The sequence below is a fragment of the Peromyscus eremicus genome, chromosome 4 (assembly GCF_949786415.1).
Source record: "Peromyscus eremicus chromosome 4, PerEre_H2_v1, whole genome shotgun sequence".
NCBI classification, from domain to species: Eukaryota; Metazoa; Chordata; class Mammalia; order Rodentia; family Cricetidae; genus Peromyscus; species Peromyscus eremicus.
Genome location: NC_081419.1, coordinates 85,203,431 through 85,224,207, shown reverse-complemented (window position 1 = coordinate 85,224,207; position 20,777 = coordinate 85,203,431). Strand labels below are relative to the sequence as shown.

Below are 20,777 nucleotides of genomic sequence, written 5' to 3'. Positions count from 1 at the left end.
TAAGAATGCACTGTAGGGGCTGGGAGATAGTTCAGCATTTAGCAGCCCTTGCTGTTCTTTGGGGAAACCTCAATTCCCAGCACCCACATCCAGTGGCTCACAACTGCCTATAACTCCAGTTCCAGGGTATCAAACGTTCTCTTTGGTTCTGTTCTGCTCATATGCATATACATGTGTGCATTCACACACATGTACACACACACACTTAAAATATGATATCTTTTTTAAAAAATCAAAGATAAAAAGCTGTCATGTTTACATTTATATTATACATGTTTATATCATTTATAGGCACATTTAATATTTTAGTAACTAAAATGTGAGTACCCATCTTAATTTGAATAAGTGGTACTATAATATCTACTTAATATAGAAATTCCAAAAATCAAATTAAGTCACAGAAGATTTCTTAGTTTTATTTTTTATTTTTATTACATTTAATTAATTAATTAATTGTGTGTGGGGTGTGTGTTTGTGTATGCTTTTGCACCTATGCCAAGAAATGCATGTGGAGACCAGAGGATAACTTGCTGGATTTGCTTCTCTACTTCTACCATAGAAGAGAGTGGGATTCAAAGCTCAAATCCTTGGGTGTCTTTGCCGGTCAAGATTGTAGTGAGTTTTCTTCCTCCAGTCACCTTCTACCATCTCTCCTTTATCTCCCCTCCTCCGCCATTCCTTCTCTTTCTTCTCACCTCATATCTGCTCAAATCATGGGCTTCAGTGACCCTCCTCCTTCAGCCTCCTGCTTCTTAATTCTCTGTGGATTTTCCTAAGAGGTAGGGAAAAAGCAGTTAATGATTTCAGAAACTTGTAGATAGTTCCAGAACTTAGCAAGACTGACTATTTTAGCATCTTCTCTCTTACTTAATGTTAGAGAATGAGAGAGGATGGTAGTGTGTGGGTGAGACACTAAATGTGAACTTAGAGAAAGAGCTTGAACTAAGACTAGCAAGTCTAGACTAGTCCCAGGTATGTTTCTCTGAGGTAGGCAGGGCTGAGGTCAGCCTTCAGATCTTCCCCTTCACACACATTCTTCTTTCACAGGCTTTCCAGACCAGAAGCTATCTCTAGGCCATTATTGCATCCCGATAAGATGTTAGCTTAGAAACAAACAGGAATGTACCCCATGGAAGCGTACCATATTCATGGCCTTTTTTTTTCTAAGTGTAGAACCTGCTCTACAAGGTCTCTAATTCTACCCTGTGTGTAATGGTGTTGCAATACTGCACAGGGAAAACACTTTATGCTTGAGGATGTTACCGAAAATAAATCCTAGGAATAAAGGAAGGTCTTCAGTTGCGCTTGGGTGAGGTCCAAACTGGCAGTCTGCTGCTCTGAATCGGCCTGCTTCAGATGGGCTTTCCACAGAGAAGGCCCCAAGGCTTTATCTCCTTTGATGAATACAATACCTGGAATTTCATTTTGTTCTCCAGGTACAGACATATTTAGCATCATTTGGAATTGGACTCCATCCTTTTCCTCTACCTTTTCAAAACCCCTTTCGCCTTAGAAATATAGTAAAGTAGTTTGCAGATTTTTCTTTCCAAAATAAAATAGAACTTGATACCATGAAACAGACAAGGAAAGAGGGAGTCTCTGGTCAGTGACTGAGTCTTCCCCCATCCCAGTGAAATTCCATGTAGCATAACGTGAAAGCCTGGAATAATGCAAATAGCACAAGACAAGGAGTGACAGTCAAACCCCTGGAAGCTCAAGTCATTTTAACAAACCTTTATAGACCATTTAGCATGGAAAACGGTAACAAGGTCAGGGCCTGGAGAGATAGCTTAGCAGTAAGAATGTGTGCTGCACATGGATTAGATCTGACTCAGATCTGAGCAGGTATGTAAAAAGCTGGGTCTGGTCACACATGTACCCATAACCTTCCCTTTGTGATCTGTGGTGGAGGGGGGTTGGGGAAGGTACAGAGACAGGAAGATTGCTGGGATTTGCTGGCTGCCAGCCTAGTTCCAAATTCAGAGAGACATTTTCTCAAATAAACAAGGCAGAAGGTAGAGAGTAACCCAATATCCTCTGCTGGCCTCTGCATGAATATGTACAGGTATGCACAACCACATACATGTGTACACACACACACACACACACACACATACACAACACACACAAACAGAGAGAGAGAGAGAGAGAGAGAGAGAGAGAGAGAGAGAGAGAGAGAGAGAGAGAGAGAGAGGAATGGATTAAGAAATGGAAAAGAATCAAATGAAACTCTGTTAAGTATTGTGAGTTATTTTTACAGGTTTGTTGACCTTACAGAGAGGGTCAGGAAGGTCTCAATCACTATAGGCCTATTTTGTGACTTCCATATAAATAAATAACTTGAAACCAACCACATCAGCCCCTAGCCTCCTTTACATGACCCTGTGATTCTGTTCTCTAGCTATTCACTCTAAATGAGGAACCATGAGCAGTCTGTGCCTGGTCCCTTATGATGAACATGAACAATCTGTGTTCCTCTGTAGAGAAAGAATGTGATCATAGCATGCTCCTCTATACAGGCCTGTACTCTGCAGAACATGCATGTGCTCTGTGATCTACTTCTCCCAGACAATTACTATTATTATATGATACATGTTCTTTGAGTATTACATATTCATAATAGTACTATATCTTATACACCTATGCACACACATGCCTATGTGCAATTCTACTTCTAAACTGTCCCACGTCTGTCCCTGAATGGACATTTTTTCTCTCTCTTAAAAATTAACCATGGCTTCACTTCATACACTTTTTATCTTAAGGCATTTTTATTTTTTAATGAGTAAGCTTTAGTGCACTCCTTCCCTTCTTCACTCCCTCACTCCTGTTGCCGTGTTCATTTGGGGCCACTGTCTTGTCTTTGTACTCCAGGCTCCCTCCTGTGAGTTCCATGGGATTTGATTTCTTCTCATTTTTCTGTTTCCTCACATCTCCAGGATATTTATTTCACAATGGTATCACAATTATCACAACTTGCTCTCAGCTCTCCATTCTCACCTGCCAGCATCTCAATTCTCAATTCTACCCAGTAACAGGGAGGGATGCTTTCCAGGGTAGAAAGGTAGTAATCTGAGAAGTAGGCTAACTTTCACAGTTCACTTCAGCTTTAAAAATCCCAAATTTCTAATCTAGTCAATAATCATTACTGCTGTGTAGCACACATCATGATAATATAATAGATGACATGCAGACTTTTGTTAATAATTATGAGATTGAGCATTACAGATGTTATTAAGGGTTGTATGCATTACATGATCCACAAGTGCTTCCTATATAGTTACAAACTGAGACAAAATGTTAGACATTATTCATGTCAGTTTGGTCTACAGCTTTGGTGCTAAGGTTCTACTATGTCGAGAAGTGTGATGTTGATTTCAGTTTCATTTCTTTATCAGTACAACTGTTTTACCTAGGAGATGGTGTGCAACTTTCACTGCATATTAGAAAACTTTAGGAGCTTTGAAAAAATACTAATGCACAGCCAGGTGTGATGGCACACACCTTTAATCCCAGCACCTGGGAGGCAGAAGCAAATTAATTTCTGAGTTTCTAATTTCAAGGCCAGCCTGATCTACATAGTGAGTCCTGGCCAGTCTAGTCTACATAGTGAGTTCCAAGACAGCCAGAGCTATATAGTGAGACCCTGTCTCAAAAAATACAAGTAAAGTTAAATGGTTATTCCAGAGGTATTATTAAAGCAAATGGCCTGAGGCATAGTTGGAGCATTAAATTTTTTTCAGGCTGTAAGATGCTAAGGACAATGAATCTGCCCAATTCCAATTTCCATATCTCTCAATGCCCCACACTCCTATCTTCTAAACCCTGTCTGGGCCTTGGTCATTAACGCTCCTGTGTTCTTTCATCCATTGCTTGCTTCAGAGACTGGATAATCACGTAGGATCACAAAGTCAACTGTGCATGCCAAGCTTCCCTCCAATAATTACCAGGAGATAACTAAAATGTCTTTGCTGCTTTCTGATAAGTTTTAGGCCTCCTGAAGGCCTCTCCGCTGACTCAGCAAACCAAATCAGACCAAATTAGAAAGTCCAGGTTTAATAGGTAAAGTGCTCCCAGGCGATTCTCCACCCTGTAGAAAGAAGACAGGGATGCCAGACTGGAAGAACCACCTGTCTGTTTTCTGAGATGTCGCCTATATACCCTGTGGTTGTGTTCTTGAGCCTCTCTAGGGGAGGAGCTGTGTTTGACGGGCTTTGAAGGGGTACATTTGGGGACAAGATGTATTTGGTGGGCTTTGAAGGGATAGGTTTAGGGAAAGAGATGGGGAGGGAAGTTGAGGTGGATCTTCCACCAGACTCCTTCTAAACATTCCAGGCTCTTTGGGTATAGGGATGCCAGGGTGCCAGGGGTTGAGGTGGAGCTACCACCCAAACACTTTAATTATTTGTCAAATGGGTCTTTGGAGTGCTGGAACCATGGCACCCCATGCCTTGTATTCAATGCTGAACTAGATGACAATTCAACCTCCTTCTGCATCCTATTCCTTCTAGTGAGAATGGAATTCTCTCAGGATATGGTGATGCATATCAATAATCCAAGTCAAGACAAAAAGACCATGAGTTCTAGGCTAACCTGGGCTATATAAGGAGAGACTGGCAGAGAGATGTGTTGGAACCAGGGGGAAAGAATCCTATTATCTCTGAGAGAAGAAAAGCATTAACTGTGTTTCCATCTTCCACACCCATCATTTGAAATTGGCTTTTTATTCTGGGATGATGTTAGGCAACATGTAAACCAGTAAGTCAAATCTTCACTCTTTTAAGAGCAAGCCATGATTACCTATTTATTTTTATTTAAAATAAATACCTCTCTCATAAATACATCCCTGACCACAGCTTCCCCTGACCTCACTTCTCCTAGCTCCTTCTGCTTCCCCTCTTCCTCAGATCTGCCACCACCCCATTTCCCTTTAGAAAAGTGCAAACCTCCAAGAGACAACAACCAAACATGACAAAATACAAGACACAGTAAGACAAGGCAAAAACCTTCACACCGAGGCTGGACAAGGCAATTCAATAGAATGAAAGGAAGCTGGTCTCTCTCCAAAATTTTCATTTTTTAATTAAAAGTATTTTTTAGGTGTTTGTGAATTTCGTGCTATATGGTTTAGTATTATTTACCCTTTTCCCAAACTCCTCCCAGATCTTCCACCCTTTTGTACCCACTCAACTTGGTATATTTTTTTTAATCCAATCAAATATAATTTGTGCAGCCCTTATAGACTGATATGGGGCCTTCCACCGGAGTGTGCTCAACTTATCAGGTACAGTCTTAACAGAAACTGACTTTCGTTCTCCTAGAAGCTCTCAATGGTCAATTGTCTCTTAATTAAGGGTGGGTGCCTATCACTTCCCTTCAGGCTTGGGTCCTGAAATGCTGGCTAGGGCCTGCAAAGAGATGAAGAAAGGGCATTCACAGAGACACACATACAAAGAAGCTGGCATTGGATGGGATTCTCCAATCACTACCACCACAGCCCAGAACCTCATGTCTATTCGGTACAGTACATAGGGAAGTGTTAGCTGATGCCTCAGTAGGTTAGAAGTCTCAGGCTGTAAACATCCAGGAGGCAGAAGCTGTAATTGCTAGGCTTCCTACACACTGATCAATCCTTCATAAAACTTCATACTCATACTCCTGAGGAAAGCTTTCCCATCTCTCTTGAACCTGGCCTATAAGAGTAATGTCTTTGCCAATTTACCATGGACCAATTGGTCTCAGAGTCCTTGCATGGCCTTGCTCGTGTCAAAAATAGGTTCACCCAGGAATTCACTCACTCAGTGCTTCCTCCGTTCCTTACAGGAACCCACCTCTGTGCTTCATGCTGGACTTTTGTCTTGGCCTGAGCCTGCTGAGGTCTTATGTACCTCAGCTGCTGTGGATTCACTGCAATTGCCCCGCTGTATCCCAAACCACTGTTTCCTTATAGTCACCTATAAGACAGTTCTACCAGGGAACTAACTGCTCAGGGTTCTGTTTGTTTTTGCTCAGCCTACTTGTCAGTTCATTTCTAGTCCCTGTGCTTCTCATTTGTGCTGATAGCTAACTTCAAACTGACTATGTAACGCGAATGGTCATACAAGCTGAACTCCCTACTGCTTAACCACAGGAGTTAAAATTCCTGTGATAACAGAAAATGCAAGCCTGGGGAAGACCACAATGTTGTTATGAGGATCTAGCCAAGTAATGTATCTACTCTACTTTGTTCTTTTTCTTAATTAGTTTTATCTGTGTACATGAATTCATGTCTCTAACAGCAGCAGTCTGAAGACTGAAGTAGGATATTCAGTGTTTTGAGGCTAGCTGGAGCAATCAGAAAGCTCAAGGCTAGCCTAACATACATAGTGAGAAACTGTCTCAAAAGAAAAAAATATTTACTTCTGTTTGATATTGTAAGATGGTGGTAGAGTGAGGTCTCTGACCATCATTGAAAACAAACTCCAAAAAACAAACAAACAAACAAAAAGCAGAACAGTGGTGGCGAATGCCTTTAATCCCAGCACTCAAGAGGCAAGGCAGGCGGATCTCTGTGAGTTCGAGGCCAGCCTAGCCTACGGAGTGAGTTCCAGGATAGGCTCCAAAGCTACACAAAGAAATTCTGCCTTAAAAAAAAAAAACCAAAAACCAAAAAACAAACAAACAAACAAAAATACCAAACAAGTGTTCTAAGACTGTTGGAGCTGTTTAGTTTTGAGACAGATTCTCAGTATGCAATCCTGGCTAGCCTAGAATTCACTGTGTAGAAAAGGCTGGCCTAGAACTCACAGAGATATGCCTGCCTCTACCTCCTAGTCCTGGGACTGGGATGTGCTCCATCACGCCCAGACCTCATGACAACAGTGTGGTCTTCCCCAGTGTCAGAATTCCTAGCTACTCCCCAGCTACATGACCATGAATGCACTGTCCATCAGGCAGGCAGAATGCTGTCATCCCTGGGCCTTGCGTCCTACATAATCTGTGTGCTACGTGATCAAGTAATCTGTGTACATGCATGGCGTAGCTTCATAAGCCCATATGTGCATGTTCGGGGGACCTATAAAAGCAGATTCCACCCATTCTCCTGCTGCCTTTTTCCACACTGTTTGCTTCTAGTAGGCTTATTGCACACCTCTTTACCCTCCCCTAATAAAACTCTTATAGTGAGTTTCATTGTACCTGGTGTTTTCTCTCACATGGTAAATAGCGCCACAAATAAATAACACCCAGGTTTGCATTTCTTGATGTCACAGTAATTTTAACTCCTATGGTTAGCAGTAGGGAGTTCGGCTTGTATGACCATATCACATTACATAATACATAATCATTTTTAATATCCCAGGTTCATGAACTGGCTTTTTGGAACCCATTCCTTACGGCTGGATAACTGCTCAGCCTCAATGCAGGGAGAAGGGGCTAGGCCCTGGCTCAACTTGGTATGCCAGACTTTGTTGACTACCCAAGGGAGGCCTTACCCCCTCTGAGATTGGATAGGGGGTGGGATGGGGGTAAATGGGAGGGGGCAGGAGAAGGAGATGAAGGGAGAACTAGGGATGGTATGTAAAGTGAAAAAAATATTTTAAATAAAAAATAAAATAATGAAATTAAGATCAACAGTTGTGCAGCCTGCATGGGACTGGACTGGGTCCTCTGCATAGTGAGACAGTTGTGTAGCTTGATCTGTGTAAGGGGCCACCTGGCAGTAGAATCAGAATCCATCTCTGGTGCATGATCAGGCTTTTTGGAGCCCACTACCTGTGGTGGGATACCTCCCACAGCCTTGAGGCAGGGGGAGGGGCTTGGACCTGCCTCTACTAAATGTACCTCCCCATTGGAGGTCTTACCTTATGGTAGGAGGCAATGGGGGGTGGTTTGGGAGGGGGAGGCTGGAGGGGCAAAAGGAGGGAAGAGGGGGATCTTTGATTGGTATGTAAAATGAATAAAAAATGTCTTAATAAAATAAATAAATAAAAATAAAGTATAAGTTACATACATCAAAAATCCATAAACTAAGTACAGTATTACTATTTTTGAAGTATGTATGAACTTGTAAAAAATCCCTTCATTAAAGAAAGAATACACTGTATAGAAAGAATACACTTTGGCTGATCGCCAGAAGCAATGACAGTTATAATTTTTCAAGTTAGATTTTTATTTAATTAATAAGTTTAGTAGGTATTTATAAGTAATAAATTTCATCCTTCCTCTATGTCTGGTACACTAAATTATTCTGGAAGCTTTCTTTCTAATTAAATTTAAGAAGTAAGTATATGGATTCACTTGAGAGCTCCAATAAATAAGCCATGCATGAAATGAATGTGTCTTGCTGAGAATGGACTTTTAACACACAGCACAATTCAATATTGAGTTCAATGAAAATGCCATCTTGTCTAGATTCAGTATCTGTTCCTGAACCTTATTGCTTTGAAACTTCAATCGTTAAAGACCACTTTTATTTTATTTAGATTTTCTGTTAGATGCCTCTTGTTCAAGTGCATGCTAGTAAGGACGTTAAGAGCCAATTTCACACAGTTCAACTGTAAGCCTTGACTGAGACTAATGTCAATTAAAATGTGATTGAACATTCTGTGTTATTGTCCATATTAAAAATGTAAAGTGCTCTGGGCCAGAAGTCATGGCATCTTATCATTGCTTAATTAAAACTACACCTCATTCATATTCTCTCTCTGTCTCTCTCTGTGTGTGTCTCTCTCTGTCTCTCTCTGTCTCTGTCTCTCTCTCTCTCTCTCTCTCTCTCTCTCTCTCTCTCTCTCTCATTTCTTTCTATCCAACTTCCCTTATAAGTCTTAGATCCCTCTGTTGGTAATAGTGGTTGTAGTCTGTTATTTTAAAAGCTAACCCAGTGCAGGGAAAACCTCATTTGTTTGTTAATCAATGAAGTCTGGTGATGTTGTCTCTTTTAGCCATTACTACTCTTTTAAGATTTTGCAAGAAATCAGTACATAGTATTTATGGGATGTCCAGGAATGGCAGAGAGAACCTGCAGGCACCAGCCAGGATTGCACAACAAAGAGCACCAGCCCTGGCTCTATGATTATAGACACAGGCTTGTATTGCCTCTGTATTCAAATCTGAGTAATCATAATTTTCATTATCTTCTTGAAAATTTTAGGAGATGATTAATTATCTCCTAAATAAAATTAATAATACATAAAAATGAATTTTATACATTTTAAAATGAGATTAAAATGTAATATAAAGTAACTGAATATGGTAATAACTAATATATATTCTGACTTTTAATTATAAAAGTAAGTCATAATAAAAAAAATCTCAAAATCTCCCCTTTTCCCATTCTTTGGCACTGACGTCAAGAAAAGAATGAAATCACATTGAAAGACCTGACTTTGCTTCATCAACCCGAACTTTTCTTAAAATTGTATTTTGCTAATTACACTGTAAATCTTCCTCATTATAACTCTTATGTTATATTTGTGAAGACCAGTGTCTTCTTCTGCTGGATATGATGATCTTTGAGGTTACAGTGCCTTGACCAAAATACAAGCATAGAAAACAGATGGATACTTGTACAGATAGTACATTAAACATTTAGGAATGTACAGGTGAGCTCTTAGCTAGAGTCACAATATCCTCAAAGGTGTAAATTGTAGGCACAGTCTCTCACATATTTTTTTTATGCAGAAACTTCACATAATAATTGAGGCATTTCTTTACTTTTTCCATTGAATCTCTTTCAGCTTGTACATAACCAAGTACGCATTAGAGAATCATCTCTGATCTCTTTTCTCATCTTTCCGTTAAGATGGCCTTGTACTTTATCTCTTTGTTTCCACTACTTCTCTCCGGTATTGGAAGAATAGTATAAGGTTTTGATTATCATTAGTAGATGAAAATTTAAAGTTTTGAGGTAATTTTGAATAAGAATGAAAAAGACAACAGAATTTAGCTCTCTAATCTTGACTTTCTCTTCCAGCATCACTTCAATATACCATGCCAACAAAAATATCACCAATTTCAGTGTTAAAATTTGCCTGTCCTTAGTTATACATACAGACAGCATTATGTAAAGACCAGAAAGGAAGGTGATAGAAATTCAAATTCCAGTATTTATTTAATAACAACTTAATCATTTTAAACAATTTAATTATACGATAAAATATACCAATCTGAAGCAAAACAATGTAGTGTGTTTGTGAGAGAGAACTATTATTACTGTATTATTATTATTATCATTATTATTGTTGTTATATTTTATAGCCACAGTCTTTCTTGAGTTTTGGAAAAGAAGAAGAAGTATACTGACCTATGCCTGGGACCTTATTGAATGGGAAGAAGAGGAGGTAAGACATCAGGAAGGCAGGCGTTAAGGAATCTGGGAAATCATAAAACTTAGAGCTCCCCAATGCACAGATCAGGGACAGATTCATATCATTACTACACACTGACAAGATTACTCATTTCATGAGGTTAACAGGGATCAAGGATGATGCATATATTGCTAAAACCATTTCTATAATATTTTCTTAGAGTGGATGCATAGAAAATTGTGTTAATTAAAATGCACCCAGGGTTTTATTTGAAATTTAAGTAACATTGTTCTTTAAAAGGTTGTATCTTTCAGCAAATGACACAAAAGCAGGCTAAGTTTAAGAGTTTGTGTTAAATCTTGGAAAATTCTTTTTTTTTAAATTTGTGGACTTGCTATTTAAGTAACCTTAGTTTCTCTCATAGGAAACACTTCGCCCCCAGTTTGAAGCAAAATATTACAGAATGGAGGTGATAAACCCCATTACAGGGAAACCTGAGCCTCACCAGCCTTCATCTGACAAAGTCACACGCCTTCTTGTGTCTGTCTCAGGAATCTTCTTCATGGTAAAATATAGTCATCGGTATGAGAATGTTGTGGGATTCCAGGTTTAGAAGGATAGTCTGGCATACCAACTCATTTTTGCACTCCTAAGAATGCAAAAGAAAATTACTTTTTTCTGTATCACACACACACACACACACACACACACACACACACACACACACGCCACCTATAATTGGAAACCACAGCCAGTTTGTGACATTTTCTTAGAGCATCTCAACACCTCTTTGAATAAATACTAATTGGAAGAAGAGCTAACATAAAGTAGAAATTCTGAGAGTTAGTCTCTATAAGCAAAATGTCTTCTTAAAACTAAGCATTCCATTTGAAAGAGGAGCTTGGGACAGAATTTTGCACTTTAGTATGATAACTATTTTCCATACTAAAATATCTTGAATACTTCTTGATTCTGTTTTGATTTTGTTTATTACCTATTTATTTATTTTATTACATATAGTCTTTGGGTGCTGGGGATTGAATTGGGGGCTTTACAGATGCTGGGTGCATACTGTAGCAACGAGTTACTATTTATTCATTTAATGGAATAGATAAAGTGTGTGCTTAGCACATGAAGCATGATGTTTTGAAGTATATTTGCAATTGTAATGCTTCAGTCTGGCTAACTAAAAGTATATCACCTCATAGCATTTGTAGGTTTAAGCTTAAATCTTACATTGCTTTCTAAGTCTAGTTTAACTTCCTTCCTTAAAGGAGTCAACGATTTATGTATTTTTTCCCAGGAAGACAAATACTTTCAACTTTTGGAGTATTAATGTGTGGTTGGCTTGTCATTTTTAGTGACACAGAAGACAAAGAGTCCTCTCTGCTCTCTTACTCTGCAGATCTCTTTGGTCATCACAGCTGTGTTTGCAGTGGTTGTATATCGCCTGGTTGTCATGGAACAGTTTGCATCATTCAAGTGGAATTTCATCAAGCAGCACTGGCAGTTCGCTACCTCTGCTGCTGCTGTCTGTATCAATTTCGTAATCATCATGCTGCTGAATCTTGTAAGTGTTTATGGCATCATTTTCAATAGTCACAAAGACTGTGAGAAAAGACTACATTTCCTCAGTGTTGAAATGTGTGTGTGTGTGTGTGTGTGTGTGTGTGCACTTACATTATATATATTTCTGTTACAAACAGCTCATTTTAACAAGAAGTATTTGATACACCTTGGATTATTCACTGAATTATTATTATTTTTTTCTTTTGAGACAGGGTCTCATTACATAGCACTGGCTGGCTTGACTCGCTATGTAGACCAGGCTGAACTAAAACTTGCAAATCTCCACCTGCCTATGCCTCCTGAGTGCTGGAATTAAAGGCATGTGGCACCATGCCAAGCTTGCAATGGATTTTTTAAAAATCAAAACCAATGTCAATTGTATTGTCTTCCTTGCCCAGTGTCATTGTAGACCTGGCTATTTGTGACCTCAGTTTCACTGTTTGGTATATTCTAGAGAAAGGGCTATGCACTTTTTGAACAAATGAGGTATTGTTTGTATTAGAAAAATCAAACTTAAAGCCCTCTAGTAAAAGAATTTATTGGAAAGATACAAGAAAATCTACCTCAGAGTGAAGCCCCAGTATCACCCTTTCATTTTCTCTAGAGATAATTCATTCTCTCTCTCTTTGTGTGTGTGTGTGTGTGTGTGTGTGTGTGTGTGTGTGTGAGAGAGAGAGAGAGAGAGAGAGAGAGAGAGAGAGAGAGAGAGAGAGAGAGAGACTATCACAATTTTTAAAGTGTGGGTTATGGTAGAAAGCAAGTTAAGTCCTAGTGAATATGTGTTGTTAACATGAGCATGGCTGAGTCAAGGACTCCAGTGCTTTTGACCCATCAGAAATAGCAAAGCCTCCTTGTTGCTATGCTCAGGGAGGAAAAGCTTTCTCTCCTGGTCCAAATGCAAATGTCCATAGTGTGTGCAAAAATGACTACCAAAGCTTTCTCCTCAAAGCTGCTTAGAGCCTGAAGCGTGCTCTCCTACAGAGGATCTCCTACCGGCATCAACTAAACCCGCCTCCCTGTTCAACTGTATATAATAAACATGCCGAGCTTCCAGGATGCTGTAGCTCGGCCATCTAAGCCGAGCCCATTCTGACTGATCTGATCAGTGTTTCTTCCCAAGTAACTGCATGCTTGTCTTCTCTTCAGCCCCTTTGCACCCATGGAGCTCAATCCTTGCAGGATGCAGGAGTTTATCTTCTTTGGCTCTACATGATCAATCTATCAGGTTACTGTGTGATGATGTCTAAAACGAACATCTTTGTTTCAAAAATCACATGTATGTGTTGACTCATAATTGAATGTCTCTTTATGAAATAGCCTCATGATGCTTGGGCTAGCTCTTAAGAGCTGTTGTCAATAAAAAGCAACTTTATCTGAACATATAAGACATGACAAATAAAAGATAGTATCTGTTACATAGAAATGATATAAAACATTGATTCTATTTTTCTAGAATATGTATACACCTATATAAACATCCATTCTAAGTCACATTTATCCTCAGCTAAGTTTCTTACAAAGGGTTCTTTTATTTCTTAATCTTACTAAACCAAACTTTGGCTAAGTTCCCACAGATGCACCAGACTCTAGTTTCACTGTTCTAATTGTTATCACTAATCTCCTAAGTTGGGCTTTATTCTGTTACCCATCTCTATCTTGAGTTGCCACCATTGGCTAGACTCACACCTGACTCTTGCGCCTGCAGTTTTTGCTATTCCCCATAAACTTCAGATGCAGGGACTGGGCAGATGGGTAAAGCTGTTGCCACACAAACATGTTCCTGAATTTGAATCTCCAGAACCCATATAAAGCTGGGCATGCTAGTGTGTATCTATAAGCGCAGTTCTTCTACAGGGAGATATGAGACGGAGACAGAAAACTCCCAGGAAGTTCCTGGGTCAGTCAGCAGGCCATACACTGCAACGAACACCAAGAGACCATATCTCAAAGTGGAAGCTGAACACAGGTACAGACCTCTGTGTGCAAACCATGGTGCGGACAAGCCCACACCTCCAAATACAAACATGAAAGACACCACACACACACACACACACACACACACACACACACACACACACAATAAAAACTAAAAAATATTTTAAAGAAAAATGGTTTAGAGACAACTTTTTCTCACTAAGTGTCTGTTTTGGTTAGAGGCTAACATATTTTTTATTTACAAATAGAAAAGAGTAAAGTCAATAAAATGAATGTCTACCTGTGAAGAACTTAGAAGTTAAGTTAGTTAGCTAAGACAGTCCTAATACAGCCATCAAGTCAGTTGTCTAACAGCCTCACAGTCTCACCACCTCTACTCAGGGACTCTGGAGCCAAAGTCTTTTTTTGATTCTGAAAATCAAATACCCAGAGCTAGGAGAACTCAGGCTCAACCAGCTTTCTACTTTCATGTATCTTTGTTTGTTGGGCATTTTTACATTAAAATTCAGAGATTATTGGATTATAAATTCTTCTTCTCCCTTACAACTAGACCATTCAGAAGAATTGTAAATGAGTTTAGCATAAGCAAAGTAAGTATACAGGTAGCTCAACCAATGTGAACATCGTTACATTCTTCAGAGTCAGTCAGTATAAGTTAATAATGCTCTTCAGAAATTACATATTTGCTTCCTATCCAGACTGTTAAGGCACTTCACAAATTATTAGACACTCTTTCCAATTCACCTGAATATACAGGATTAATTTAAGAGCTTAATACAAATAAGGACACAATAAAATGTCAAACATTATATCATGAAAATGTTCATCTGACTATCCAAAAGCTACCTCTTATTATTTTCAGGTCAAATTCAATATGCAGCTTTAAAATGTGCTTATAAAGGTCTGAGCCTAAGTAAAGGTATTCTATTAGTCTAATGTGCTTTTCAACTCTAATCTGAATGCATTAATTTATGAAATGTAGGCATGGAAAAATACTTTAAATCATTAAGCATTTGTCTTTAAATCAGGAGTCTTCTAGGCTCTTTAGGAAATATAAGGTAGTCTGCAAACCATATGCTGTTCTGGTGAATTTTTTTTCTTTTTTATCCTATTGTGATCACTTGTTGTGAATTTTGTTTCTGAATCTCTATTATGAAGGCTCTGCTCAGCATTCTCCTATCTGCTTTTTAGTTTAGCAATAGGCATCTAAGAACTCAGTCTTCCTGTGATTTTCTCAGACCTTCTCCTCTCACTGGCCACATAGAAGTTGAAAGGATCTGTGTAAATTACATATTTGAAGGTTTTCTTTTTTACCTGAGATTGTTTAATGGTTTTCCCTCCTTCCAATGTAAATTATAGACTTGTTAGCTTAGTGAAGGAGAAGCTGCTTTATTTAAGCCTGTTCTTCCTTTTTTTTTTGTCTACAACCACTCCTCTGTCCCTCTCACCCACCCTCCCTCCCTCCCAGTCTTCCTCCCTTCTTCTCTTGTCTATCTTCTAGCATGAGAAACCACTTTTTCTCCTCCTGTGCTTTGCTAATTCACACCCCCCAGTTTCTTGATTCACAGAGCTGTCTCTGTCTGGAATGTTCTGTTTTCCTTTGGTATCCTTGGAGAATATCTCTTCATCACTGAAAATAATAGTTAAGGATCACTTCCTCCATAAAGCTTTTTCTGGGTCCCATACGTAGAATAGAATTATCTCTTTGTTTTATTCTTGTTGCGAGGTTCTTGAACTGCCTGTTGTTCCCATCCATGGGATCACTAGAGGAATTAAACAATATCTTTGTGAACATTGTTCTGTTGCTTTTCTTAATACTTTTCTCTCACCGTTAAAATGTTGAGTTCCTTTAGCTAAGGCCATAGCTTCCTATTCTTGTTGCTGTTTGTTGGTATATTTTAATCTAGGTCCCCAGGTCTTTTTTTAATACTGGCATAGAATTTAAAATATACCCTTTGAGCACATTGTAGTGATTTTACTTTCCAAATGTTCTAATAGCCTGCATATTATGTGACCAAGTTAATTTTTGTTAGTAGAATTATATTCTTAGTGTCTTCAAGTTTGCAGCATTTATTTTAATTTAAACTAAACCAAACATATGTACTTCCCCAACATATGCACATTTTGAAAGAAGTATATCATGACATCTCTAAATAAATATTCAACTGAGGAGAAAAATATGTTCTACTATAATCAAAAATTTAAACACAATTCCATTACACTAATCATGAAAGTAATTTTAAAACTGTGTCCCATTCAAACTATGTATCAAATTGCTTACAGAAACTCCTTTGTGTGGTTAGAAAAACTATGTTAAAAACAAAACATTCTAAAATTCTTTGTTGATTCTGATCCAGTCAGCCTCTAAAATCACTAATTTATGAGATCTAAAATAATACTGATACACAGCCAAGATGAGAAACTGCATCTTCAAAAAAATAAATCACAAATAATTCAAACATAGTTAAAACTTCAATTTCTTGTTTTAACATCTACTTACCAAACATATATCATAAAATCTGGAAGGACAGAATTTGAAGAAATGGTTGCTTCCTAGATCCGGCCCTTTACCGATTTTGTTACTCTATTCATGTTATTGTCCATACCATAGCTCCTATTACATCTGGAAACATTTCCAAAAGTACTGTGAAGAAAACAAAAATGTGAAATTGTTCAAAAACATACTCCTGCTACTTGACAGTTAAACCTTAACTGATTTTGTCATTTATAGTAAAATAACAACTGTTTGCCATTGTACCATTGTAATTAAAGAATAATTCTTCAACAAAAACACAAAAGAAAAGAAAGAGAAAAGGGAAGGAAGGAAGGAAGAAAGGAAGGAAGGAAGGAAGGAAGGAAGGAAGGAAGGGAGAAGTAAGAGAGAGAGAGAGAGAGAGAGAGAGAGAGAGAGAGAGAGAGAGAGAGATCTGAGCAGTTGTAGTCCTGTGCTTTGAAACTTTCAGGAGTAAGTCACCCAAACCTTTACTACGAGGTCAGTCAAAGAATGACCTCCTTTGATTACTTCTGTGATCATAAAATGTGCTTAGGATACAGAGTACATAATATGGGGATAGGGGCTCTAATGTGCTAGCTAATGTAAATCATCCACATTAGTTCTGTAGTCCTCTCCATCTTGGACTTCCATCTGTAGAGAGCAGAGCACACATCCCTGTTCCTTTCAAGGATCCAGTCACTGCAACAGAAAACCTCAAATACACATTTGGCTAGGTATCTCGTCACCAATTATGTCAAATAGGCTACTATAGAATAGGGTAGGTCAAAGATTTGGGCCACACCTCTTAACTAGGAAAGTAATTTATGCCAAATGTATTTAGTAAAAGGCCTGACTTTTTAAAAGAGCAATGTGCTTATTTGATTTCTTTATGTCCATGATCATGGTTTCTAGGAATCTAGAAGGTGCAGATACTAGATGATCAGTCTCTCAGACCCTGCAAGTCTGTCTAGAATTCGTTTTCACAGTGGATGCTGGACAGCTCTGTTCTGGTGCAGAGACAACACACACTAAAACAGGTGCAGAACTCCCTGATAGGCCTTTCCTGCTTTTACTGCTCTTTTCTTCGCAGTTTATTGTTAGATAATATACCAACAAAGCCTTAGTGGAAAGCTGATTCTGTCTAAGCTCAGAATGAATTCTGACATGATTGCCATGGCCATCAATGCCCTAGAAACCTGTTTCCCTCCAGGATTACTCTGGTTTATCGGTTACTAATTTGCTCTGCTGTTTCTGCCACTGCTGTCCTAAGTCTGGGCCGTTGTGATGAGACTATCCATCTGAGGACCTTTGCATTCTTATCCATTTTCCCAAGGTATTTAATCTGTCCACATTTTTTCTTGGCACTCCTCCTTGCTTCTAAAGGAAGTGCCGTGTTCTTCAAGAGGCTTTCTTACTGTAAAGTAGTATTTTTTTTAACCTATTTGTTTTTGTTTTTCAAGACAGGGTTTCTCTGTGTAGCCCTGCCTGTCCTGGAACTCACTCTGTAGACCAAGCTAGTCTTGAACTCACAGACATCTGCTTTCCTCTGTCTCCCCAGTGCTGCGATTAAAGGCATGTACCACCACCACCCGGCTTTACCTCTTAACATACATATTGGTCATTTGTGCCTTCCCACTGGCAATTAAGTTCCATAAAAATGTAGACTATGTCTCCACAGTTATCGATTATTTGATTTTCCCAAACACTATTTAACATATTAGAAATTATTGATGAATATTTAATAAAATAACTGTATATGAGCAAGAGAAATTCTGCTTACTGCATGTGACAGTGGGCAATTTTAGAAGCTTCCCATTGTGGTATCCTATGTAGTGTACTGTGTAAGGGTTAGAACCAGAAGGGTTGTCTGTGATCCTACTCATTTTTAACTCCCCCAGTTATACAGCCATTTCACTTCACATAGTCAAATTCACGCACAGACAACCTGCTCTCTCTACACAGTTGCTACCATATACCATACATCTGAATATGTTTAAGTCATGGGTTCTTCCTGCATTTATTGTTGGACTTAACAACTCGTTTTATGGACTGACTGTGGAGTATAGCATGTGGGTGGTATCAATTAGCTGTGTCATTTGGGTCTAGACTATTCAGGTTGTGAATTACCCTGGATAAGTTTCTAACAGCAATTTATAACTATCCTCCAAGTGTTATTGTCATCCCTAGAGATATTTCATCATAGACTTATAGATGGGTTATATGTACCAAGTACTAAGACAATGCATAAGAGGTAAAAGGTGCTCGTAAAAGAATATTCTTACTGTACTTCTTAGTATTTTATTCTTTTTTTATTAAGAGATTTTCTATTTGTTTTACATATCAACCATGGATTCCCCTGTCCTCCCTCCTCCCACCCACCCCCAGCCTTCCCCCACATCCCACCCCCCAATTCCCACCTCCTCCAAGGCAAAGTCTCCCCTGGGGAATTAGCAGAGCCTGGTACCTTCAGATGGGGCAAGTCCAATTCCCTCCTCGCTGCACCAAAGCTGAGCAAAGTGTCTCAGCATAGGCACTAGGTTCCATAAGGCTGGCTCATGCACTAAGGACAGGTCCTGGTCTCACTGCCTGGGGGCCAATCGACGAGAGAGAGGAGGGATCCTATGAGCAAGAGATATCAAGACCATGACTGGAAAAAGTACAGAGACAACTAGCCAAACTAGTGGAAACATATGAACTGTGAACCAATAGCTGAGGAGGCCCTATGGAACTGGACTAGGTCCTCTGGATAAGTGAGACAGTTGTTTAGCTTAGCATTTTATTCTATCAGGCCACATGCCAGGTCTTCTGAGTCGCAGTCTCCTGTTCTGTCAAATGGGGTTGTTATACTTACTTGACAAAACTGTTGTTGTGTGATTACTACATGGAAGGTGCTGGCACAATTGAAATGTTGTAAATGGCAACTATTTAAACAGCATTGGTTTTCAAGCTGCATGAGGACATTCTGCTTAGTGCTGACAGACACTGGCTGGTCAAATGTTGTTTGTAAGCTGATAAAGTTCATTCTGTTAAAATCCTTGGAGGACCTGTTACTGTCATGTGACTGTATAATGGGACCATGGAAAAGGGCATGGTTATTGTGGGGCATAGAAAAAGGCATGGTGCATTGAGAATAGCATGTCCTTGCAAAAATCAAAGAAATCTTGTTTAAAATTTGAAAATGTTAGCTCATGAGTAGAAGTAAAATAAAAATCAAATTAAATCCAAACAAAATGCTGCACTAGAGATAGAAGAGTATTTACTTAATATAATCTGTTTCAAGATAGTCTTGATCTTATAAAGAGGTAGATTTGGATCATGGCTAAGATGAAACAGCGATAGTTTTATTGAAAGAGCAGGCAGAGAATATAGACAATTCTTTAAGTATTCGGATACATTCCTTGAATTTTTAATACTTTAGGTATGACTATTGTTTTGTTGTGTTCTAATTTACATTATGTTTATATACAGGTGTCTGGATATGTGTATGGCACATGTGTATGGGTGTCTGATCAGGCCAGGAGAGGGCATCAGATCCCCTACGGCTCAAGTGGCAAACTGTAACATGAATCTTTTTTTTTTTTTAATTTTTATTTTGCAATACAATTCAGTTCTACATATCAGCCACAGATTCCCTTGTTCTTCCCCCTCCCGCCCCCCTCACCTTCCCCCCAGCCTGCCCCCCATTCCAATCTCCTCCAGGGCAAAGCCTTCCCCACAGACTGAGATCAACCTGGTGGACTCAGTCCAGGTAGGCCCAGTCCCCTCCTCCCAGGCCGAGCCAAGGGACCCTGCATAGGCCCCAGGTTTCAAACAGCCGACTCATGCAATGAGCGCAGGACCCAGTGCCACTGCCTGGATGCCTCCCAAACAGATCAGGCCAATCAACTGTCTCACCCATTCAGAGGGCCTGATCCAGTTGGTGACCCCTCAGCCATTGGTTCATATTTCATGTGTTTCAGTTCGTTGGCTATTTGTCTCTGTGCTTTATCCAACCTTGGTCTCAACAATTCTCGCTCATATAAACCCTCCTCATTCTCGCTAATTGGACTCCCAGAGATCCACCCGGGGCCTAGTCATGGATCTCTGTGGTCTTATTAATAGAAAAAACTTGGGAGCCAGGTATTGGGGTGAATTCTGAAAGATCAGAGAAGCAGAACAAGCCACAGCCAACCTCACCTCCACAAATCCTCATCCAATCCTGTTTCCACGAATCCTCAGACTGAAAGCTTCTGAGTCCTCACCCAAATGTATCTCAGCTGAACTGCTGCTAAAAGCCTAAAAGCTTAAAAGCCTCTAGTTCCTGGTTCTCATGTCTTATATACCTTTCTGCTTCCTGCCATCACTCCCTGGGATTAAAAGCGTGTCTCTTTCCCAAGAAAGACATGAGATCTCAAGTCCTGGGATTAAAGGCATGTGTCTTTCTCAAGCAAAGACATGAGATCACAAGTGCTAAGATTAAAGATGGGTGCCACCATGCCTGGCTCTGTTTCCAG

The 20,777-nt window shown here is 39.3% G+C and overlaps 1 protein-coding gene across 1 annotated transcript in view; it reads left to right on the top strand.

Moving 5' to 3' along the window:
• Ano3 (anoctamin 3) overlaps positions 1–20,777 on the top strand; it is a 306,379-nt gene that overhangs the window by 258,376 nt on the left and 27,226 nt on the right. The window contains exons 16-18 of the mRNA XM_059261076.1: positions 10,237–10,319; positions 10,711–10,851; positions 11,692–11,856. Of these exons, the coding sequence (XP_059117059.1) occupies positions 10,237–10,319; positions 10,711–10,851; positions 11,692–11,856 (389 nt within the window). The remainder of the gene's footprint in view (positions 1–10,236; positions 10,320–10,710; positions 10,852–11,691; positions 11,857–20,777) is intronic.